A 9042-nucleotide genomic window follows, 5' to 3' on the forward strand; every position below is an offset into this window, starting at 1 on the left:
CAGGTAGGTAACCCGCCTTCGTGCCTCTTTGAAAGTTATGTTTTCTTTTACCTTAATTGTCACTATTTTCTTTTCTTTTTTCCAAGATGGGCACGACCGCGAGTATGCGGCGTGCTCCCCATCACACTTAACACAATGTAGAGAACCTTCACAAGACTCGGAGGAGTGTTCGTGAGCACTGCATTTCGCACAGGTTTGGCGGCCTCGGCAGTTCTGCGAACTATGGCCGAACCGCTGGCATTTGAAACATCGAAGGGGATTTGGCACGTATGGCCTAACACAAAGCTTGATGTACCCGGCCTCGATGGACTCGGGCAGGACACTTGAGTTGAAAGTAAGTATTAGGTGTTTGGTCAGGAGTTCTTTGCCATCTCGCCTCATTTTAATCCGTTTAACATTGATGACATTCTGATCACTGAAACCCTCCAGGAGTTCAGCCTCACTCAGCTGCAACAGGTCATCATCTTAGACAACGCCACGGGTGGTATTCATAGTACGGTGTGGGGTTACTGTTAATTGGGCATCTCCAAATGACACTAGATTGGGCAGTTTCTCGTATTGTTTGAGATCACGGAGTTCCAAGAGGAGATCCCTGCTTGCCATCCTGGATGCTTTGTAGCCTGTTACAAAAATATCAGTCAAAGACTTTGTGACAAGGAAAGGTGAAATTGTACGTACTGATGTGTCTGACTTTTCAGAGTGAATTACATGAAATCGGGGGAAATTCTGTGTTTGGCGTCCAAAAAAACTGGAACACATCTTCGGTGCGCCCTCTTTTCAGACGGCGATCAGGGAGAAGCGGGAATTGTTGAGCCATAGGTATAGAATTTTTCGGCAGCGACGCCAGCCACCCACCATGGAGCCCAACGAGGGGACGCTGCAGGACCTGGAAAAGACAGTTCCTGCAAAACGCCAGCTGTACGCCACTACTATAACCAAATATGTACAGCCAAGGTTGGTTGCACCACACAAGGTTAACCTTCGCTGCCTGGAAAGTCGGAAGTAAATAGAAGAGAGGAGAAGACAGGAAAGATTGAAAGTGAGAGAGGAAGACGAAGATTGAAGAGAAGGATAGGAAAAGACAACTACCGATTTCCCCCGGGTGGGCCAGTCCGGGGGTGCCGTCTACGTGAAGCCGAGGCCAAAGGGGTGTGTTGCCTCCGCCGGGGGGCCGTAAAGGTCCGAACACCCGGAATTGGCTCAACCCCCAGCATCCCCTTTTCCCCGGACACGGCTAAGCCTCGCACAGTTAGACGCGGGAGGGGCCAACCCTCGTGTGCTCGGGTCCGTGGTGTCGCAACACACCAAACGCCTGCTGACGCAGACACCCCTGCGGGGACCCGGTTCGTAAGTGACTTGCTGATGTCGACTATCGTATCGGGATTTGTACTGCTTTTGCGAAGCTAGAGTACGTATTCGAGCGATGCTGCGAGCCTCCTCTGCTCGGCAGAGAGTTTTCGCAGTACAAGCGTCGTCGTGACTGCCAAAAGGGAAGATAGTGTCCAAAGTGTACCTCGGCGGACGAGCGTAAAGCAGGAAAAACGGACTGTATCCAGTGGTCTCATGTTGCCCGGTGTTGTATGCGTATGTGGCGAACGGCAATACGTCGTCCCAGTTCTTGTGGTCCGAGCTTACGTACATGGAAATCATGTTCACAAGTGTTCTGTTCGTGCTTTCTGTCAGCCCATTAGTTTGCGGGTGATAAGGCGTTGAGTGTCGCTGGTTGGAGGCGCACAAACGTAGAAGTTCTTCAACAACATCAGCTTTGAACTGACGGCCACGGTCGCTAATGATCACTCGAGGGGGACCATGCCGAAGTATAATGCAATGCAGCATAAACTGTGAAACCTCGCCTGCAGTTGCAGAGGGCAGTGCTGCCGTCTCGCAGAACCGAGTCAGGTAGTCGGCACATACTATGATCCAGCGGTTGCCTGTGGAAGAACGTGCGAACGGTCCTATGAGATCGATGCCTACTTGCTCAAAGGGGGAACTGGGTGGCACCATAGGCTGTAAGAAAGCGGCTGGAGCTGCAGTAGGTCTCTTGTGACTTTGACACTCGGCGCAAGTGGCTACGTATGTCTCCGTGGTCTTTCGCATTTGAGGCCAGTAAAACTTTTCTTCGGCTCGATGGAGTGTCCGCGTGGAGCCTAAATGACCTGAAGTTGGATCATCGTGCACGATGCGCAAAACAGAAGAGCGGAGGGCTTCTGGCACCACCAGAAGAAACCGTGCACCTATCGCGGAAAAATTCTTCTTATACAACAGTCCATCCCGAACACAAAAACTACATGATGTCGACTCTTTCGCTGCAGAGAAAAGTGGCTCTCTAGCGAAAGTTGTGGCATCTGGGAAATCACGGTGTACGGATGCGATGAGGTGGTCGAAACTGTCGGCGTCGCATTCCGTTGTACTAAGAGGCATCCGGGAAAGGCAATGGGCATCAGCATGTCGTCGGCCGCTCTTGTAGGATACAGTGAAGCTGTACTCTGCAGAAGCAGGGCCCATCGTGCAAGGCGTCCAGATGGATCGCGAAGATTCACGAGCCAGCACAACGAATGATGGTCTGTGACGATCGTAAAGTGACGCCCATACAGGTACGACCGAAATCGCTGCACCGCAAAAATGACAGCAAGACATTCCTGCTCAGTCACCGTGTAGTTACGCTCGGGTTAGCTTAATGACCGTGTAAAACAAAGGGGTCTTCGCAGTAGAAGGGCGGGAAGGGGAAGTTTATTGCTCGAAGAACCGTAATAACGCGTCCATACTGGCCGTTCGAGTCAGTCCAGAAGCGCCAGATCACGAGCGAGCCGCTCGCGCCGAGCGCGCTGGTAGCCGTCGTCGTCCTCTTCCTCTAATATTTAACACTCCGGGGCCTGAGGTGGCGAGTTCTAAAGGGTACAATTCCTGCACAGGTCGGATCATCTGTGAGCCACTGGGTATTTTAACTTTACACGCACGGACGTTGCCATCTTTACTTCGGATGCAGTCACTTACTACCCCAGTCTTCCAGAACATTCTGGGAGCCTTGTCTTCGTGAATAATCACATCACCTTTACTGATGCTATAAGCTTTTGATGCTTTCCTCAAGTGAACGCTTCGAAGTGTCAGTAGATATTCACGAAGCCATCGCTTCCACAGTTGTTCCATTATTAGCTGCCTGTGGACCCACAAACTGAGCAGCTCAGTCTTTCTTTCTCCCTGTTCATCAGACGTTTTAGGATTAGACAAGAGGCGGCTGCCTAACAAAAAATGAGACGGGGTTAGAATGTCTGGCTCTTTAGGAGAAGAGTAAATGAAAGTTATGGGTCTGGAATTCACAACGGCTTCGGTTTCAGTCAGCAAAGTGCTCAGTTGTTGTAGGTCAACAGACACCCTTCCCAATAACTTGTAAAGGCACATCTTCACAATCCTAACTAACCGCTCCCAAAAACCACCCCACCAAGGAGCTCTCTCTGCAATAAATTTCCAAGTTATGCCGTGGGTAGAGCAATACTGGCTGACTTCGTCTTTCCTCAACAACTGGTGCATACTAGCTAGCTCACGTGCAGCTTTCTTGAATGTAGTAGCGTTGTCTGAGTAAACTATTCGCGGTGTTCCACGTCTTGCACAAAATCTTTTGAAAGCCATGAGAAAAGCGTTAGTATTAAGTCCAACCACATGCTCAAGGTGAATTGCTTTAACTGCTGCACACGTGAATAGCACTATGTACACTTTAACGCCATTGCAATCTTTCACAAAAACTGGCCCTGCAAAGTCAACTCCCGTAACCTCGAAGGGGCGCGAATTGCACACACGATCACTGGGAAGAGGGGCTGCTGGTGCACTCGCAGCCTTGAGTCGGAAACGAGCACAAATCACCCATTTTCGTAGCACTCTCTTCACTGCTTGTCGCACTCTGGGCACCCAGAACCGGGCGCGAAGTTTATTTAATGTGTCACCGACACCGCCGTGGAGCACAGTTTTGTGAGCTTGCAAAATGACGAGTCGCGTGACCGGGTGGTTGGACGGTAGCAGCACAGGCGTCTTTTCGTTGTATGTGACATCGGCGTTCTGAAGGCGAGTTCTAATCCTCATGATGCTCTTTTCGTCAATAAAGGGATGCAGGTCTCTTATGGACGACGTCTTGTCGAGGTCTTGTCCCACTTCAAGTTGGGCTCTCCCTTTGGCATAGGTATCTGCCTGCATTTGTTTGAACCAGATGTTCTCAGCTTCTTGAACTTCAGTAGCTGTAAGTGTTCCTTCTGTATGCGACGTTGGCGATCTACAGTTGTCCACGAAGCGTTTGACCCATGCTGTCACTCTTGCCATTCGTAACAAAGAACTAAATCGTTCGGCACTGAAAAGTGGTTCTCTTATCACGCTCACCAGTACAGGAACGTTTGTTTGTAACTCGGAAGAAACTTGTTCGTCTTCCGTTCCAGAATCTGGAGCGTCAGATGTCGTTGGCCAACTATTTGCCGCACGTAGATGCCAGTTAGGTCCTTTCCACCACAGCTGGCTATTTCGAAGGTTTGTGAGCGAAAGCCCACGCGTCAGCAGATGAGCTGGGTTTTGTGTTCCCGGACAGTGATGCCACTGGTCTGGATCTGTTACTTGACATATCTCGTTAACTCTGTTATAAACAAATTGCTTCCACTTGGTTGCCGTGCTTTGTATCCAACAAAGCGCTACAGTTGAGTCCGTCCACAGATGCTCTTATATTTTCCATTGCCTCGACTCTAGAGCCTCCCGCAAGAACTTTAGGACTCTAGAAGCCAGAACCGCTGCTATCAATTCCAAACGTGGTAACGTGATCCGTTTGATTGGAGCTACTCTACACTTCGAAAATAGAAGCTGAACATCAACGTTACCGCATTGATCTTCCATTCTGAGATAAGCTACGGCACCGTAAGCAACAGAACTGGCATCAGCAAATACGTGAAGCTGGGAGCTTGAAGGCTTGTCCAATAATAACTTCAGCTCACACCTGGGAAGTGAAAACACCGGATAGCATTTTAGCTCATCGGACCAAGTTTCCCATTCGTGTCTAAGTTGCTCAGGCATAACTTCTTCCCACGCAGTGCCATGCTCCCACAATCTCTGAAAGAGGACTTTCATCCTAACGACGAACGGTGATAGCCACCCTAATGGATCGAAAATCCGTGCGGCCGTCTGAAGGACACATCTCTTGGTGTCGTTCTTCTTTTCGAGAATCTGCAACAGAGATTCCATGTTTAGAATAAGCTTGTCAGCAGCTGTGTCCCATAGCAAACCAAGAACTTTCGTAGGAGCTATTGCTGAGACAGAGTCCAATCTATCAGTGATGTACTTTCTGAACTCATCATCATTGGTGGACCATTTTTGCAGCTTCATGCCCGCTTTGCTGAGGATGAGATTTGCTTCGTTATAAAGACGGAAAGCTTCTTTTGAAGAAGGAACTCCTGTGACAAGATCGTCAACGTAGAAATTCTCGGCAAGTTGCATGGCAGATGATCTCAGCGCAGGATCGATGTGCTTGAAATGATACTGGAGCGTCGCTGATAAGAGGAATGGACTTGCTGTAGTTCCAAATGGCACTCGTGTCATCCTATACTCCACTATTTTCGGCACATGTTCACTTGAAATTGGCGTGCTGTCAAACCATAAAAAACGCAAGGCGTCGCGATCAGGCTCTTGAATGCCAATTTGAAGAAACGCCTTTTGTACATCTGCAGTGATTGCAATCTTGTGTAGCCTGAAATTCACAAGCATTTTAACCATGTTGTTGTTGATCTTGGGTCCTTTTTCTAATAATTCGTTCAGAGACGCTGCTCTATGCGCGTTTGACGAGGCATCGAAGACCACCCTCAGCCGTGTCGTCGAGGATGATTCCCTGATAACAGCACGGTGCGGCATGTAGTAACATCTCTCTGCCGAGTCTTTTCCGTTGACTCTTTCCGCGTGATCATCCAGTTCATACTGCCTGACTTCCTTGTCGTACTGCTGAAGAAGCTCCTCGTTACTACCAAATCGCCGCAATAAACCGTGTAGGCATCGAACCGCAACACTTCGGTTGTCTGCTAGGTATGTGTTGACGGATTTCCACGGTAGCGCTACTTCGCACCTCCCGTTCTTGAGTGCTATGTTCTCCGTGAATTGCCGGACCACTTCATTTCCATGCTCGTCGTGGGTAGAAGGGTCAGAAATGCCTATGCTGTCTAGCTCCCAGAAGTGCTGTAAGGATTCAGACACGTCAGTCTCTGTGCAACTCGTGCGAAGGACACAAACGTGCGCGCGGCCTTCTTTGAAAATGCGGCCGTCGCATGGTACAGGCCCTTGAAATGTCCAGCCAAGCTTCGTGTTGATCGCAGCAAGTCCTGTCACTTCGTCGTGCGACCAAACATCGTTTAGCACGAGCTTCCACATTTGATCGGCTCCAATGAGCAAGCTTATGCCGACTTCTGTTTTCAGACCAGGAAGCGATACAAAGTCAGCAATAAACTTCTTTTCATTAGCCAGCTTCTGCACAAATGACTGTGACTGTGGAGGTTCAAGCAAGTGATCACAGATAAAGGGAACCTCCAAAGCCTCGATTTCGTGTTTGGAGCTGTCAAATTGGCTCATCAAAGTCACCTTAACCAAGTTGAGCTGCTCTTTTGGCGCACCGCTCGAACCACCGAACGCTTTCACTTCAACATCTACCTTCTTCAGTGTTGGCAGGCTTAGTTTTCTGGATATATCTTCTCTGATAAACGTTCTCTGGCTTCCGTTGTCCAGGACCCCTCTTATATAGCAAGAATTGCAGTCGCTTAGAGCCCATACTCGGAACGTCTGCAGTAATACGTCATTTTCAAATAAATTGCTTGTAGGTGCTTGTGCGGCAGCATGCAAGCTCGGGGTTTGTCGTTCACTCGGTTTCTTCTTTCTAGCGTAGTTGGGGTCACAAACAGCTGTTGCGTGCTTGCCTTTACAGGTAGCACAACGGATGTTGCGTCGGCAATCTTTCGAGCGGTGGCCTGATATCGTGCACTTGAAACATCTGCCCGACTTGGCCAAAAGGCTCTTCTTCTCCGGCAGGCTTATTGTAGAAGTGCACGTTTCCGTAACGTGGGTGGGTGAAAGGCAGAAAAAACAATTACCTTTCGTCATGCTGGATTCGTTGTGTAACACGGAGGCGGTAGGCGTGGCACAGGTCTTCCTGTCACGCTTTCCAACGTGCGTGTCGCGAACGCGGAATCCTGGTGACCACTTTTTTCATGAGCTTCGACCTCTAGTCGGAGAAAATCCAATAGCTGGCGCAGCTCCGTCTCTGACGACTGGATCTCATCGGGCTTTTGTAGTAAGCTCTGTCGCTTGTAGTGTTCCACCACGATGTCATTGGGGATCGCTTTCGTTAGAATCTCGACGAGCATCGCAGCGTATGAAAGCTCCGATCGTCCAAGAGCCTTGAGACCTCTCACGTTAATGTGTACGGTATCCAGGAGATTCCTCATAGTGGTCACGTCAGTAGAAAACCTCACTGGTCTCAGCATTCGAAGATTCTCCAAGTACTTCTGCTCGATGATCCTCACGTTGCCGAAGCGGTTGGTTAGAATTTCGACGGCATCTGCATATGATGCGTCCGTCACTTGAATTCCCTCGATTGCTTTGGCCGCTGGTCCAGCCAAAAGGGTTTTCAAGTAGTGAAAGCGGTCGATGTTCGTTAAACTGGCATTTTCGTGGACGGCATGCTTGAACATGTCCCAGAAGGGCTGCCACTGTTGCACTGTTCCATTGAAGTGAACCAAGTCGAGCTTCGGAAGTCGAGAAGCACCGACAACTGGTGTTGAGGTATCACCGAGGGCACGATGTCCCGAGATCGTACCTAAAGCTGAGGCGTCGTTAGGTGTCGGTAGGCCTCGATCCGCGGTTGTTTGAGACTGAAGTTGTTCGATGTGGTGACAGAGAAGGGACAAGGTTGCTGCCGCGTTGTCTTCATAATCCGCGACCGAGATGTAGTCTTCGGATGCTTGCTCGTCCGTGAGGTCACCCTCGAACTGTTCGTTGAGCACCCGTAGTCCGTCGTTGCAGTTCTTCAGTCTGTCATGCAGCACTCGAAGCGCCGGAGCGCTAAAATGACTCGATTCCATGAGTTGGCTTGCCTCGTTTCGGAGGCGCGTGTGCAAAGCTCGTTGGGTTGCTTGCTCGCCCTTGATCCGCTCCATCTTCGTTGCCGGCGAAGTCCTTTCTTTGTCGGGTCGCTTGGATCACAGAGTCCCGGGTTTCTCAGCACCAAAAAATGTAAAACAAAGGAGTCTTCGCAGTAGAAGGGCGGGAAGGGGAAGTTTATTGCTCGAAGAACCGTAATAACGCGTCCATACTGGCCGTTCGAGTCAGTCCAGAAGCGTCAGATCACGAGCGAGCCGCTCGCGCCGAGCGCGCTAGTAGCCGTCGTCGTCCTCTTCCTCTAATATTTAACAGACTGACTTGCGTAGGCAATGACGTGCTCTGTGTCATCCACGCGCTGAATCAGAACAGCACCAAGACCTACACCACTCGCATCTGTGTGGACTTCTATTGGCGCGGAAGGATTGAAGTGTCGGAGGACCGGTCGCGACGTCAGCAGAAACTTCAGCTGTCGAAAGGAAGCAGAACAATCAGGCGTCCACTCGAAAGCGGCGTTCTTGTGCAGTAGGCTGGTCAAGGGATAAGCGACGTCAGCAAATCGAGGAATGAACCGCCGAAAATAGGAGCAGAGCCCTAAAAAAATGTGGTTGATCCCTCTTATATAGGAATCGGTATAGAACACGAAAGTGAAACGTGTCTTCACAGAAGTAGTGTAATGTTTATTGCACATTGATATATAATGTCTATTGGTGTTTTGTGGCTAAAGCGCCCTTAGGCGTTGATGCACCCACGCTGACGCCTGGTGGCACGTCTCCTCCATCACGACTACCAACGTCGATGACCATGAGCAACCGTCGTGCATATGGAAGCTGCACTACGCTGCACACGCTAGCACAACGCGCAAGACGAAGCACGTAACTGAATCGTCACCGAGTCAAATCAGCGCGTACAGCGCGTCGTAATTGCAGCCTCCGCGAT

The 9042-nt window shown here is 50.0% G+C and overlaps 2 protein-coding genes across 2 annotated transcripts in view; both read right to left on the reverse strand.

Moving 5' to 3' along the window:
• The window catches only part of LOC125943208 (uncharacterized), a 60809-nt gene extending 54227 nt beyond the window's left edge, over positions 1 to 6582 (reverse strand). The window contains exons 1-3 of the mRNA XM_049661853.1: positions 5075 to 6582; positions 4882 to 4966; positions 3939 to 4179 (exon numbers count right to left, since the gene is read on the reverse strand). Of these exons, the coding sequence (XP_049517810.1) occupies positions 3939 to 4179; positions 4882 to 4966; positions 5075 to 6582 (1834 nt within the window). The remainder of the gene's footprint in view (positions 1 to 3938; positions 4180 to 4881; positions 4967 to 5074) is intronic.
• Positions 6583 to 7103: 521 nt separating this feature from the next.
• On the reverse strand, positions 7104 to 8162 carry LOC119442786 (uncharacterized). The gene has a single exon (XM_037707811.1). It carries the CDS (start codon positions 8160 to 8162, stop codon positions 7104 to 7106), a length of 1059 nt encoding a protein of 352 aa, XP_037563739.1.
• Between the last annotated feature and the right edge of the window lie 880 nt (positions 8163 to 9042).

Source organism: Dermacentor silvarum, chromosome 1 (assembly GCF_013339745.2).
Source record: "Dermacentor silvarum isolate Dsil-2018 chromosome 1, BIME_Dsil_1.4, whole genome shotgun sequence".
Lineage (NCBI taxonomy): Eukaryota > Metazoa > Arthropoda > Arachnida > Ixodida > Ixodidae > Dermacentor > Dermacentor silvarum.

Excerpts from the sequence above, each read along its gene's own strand:
- LOC119442786 (XM_037707811.1), bottom strand. The coding sequence starts at position 8,162 with ATGGAGCGGATCAAGGGCGAGCAAGCAACCCAACGAGCTTTGCACACG.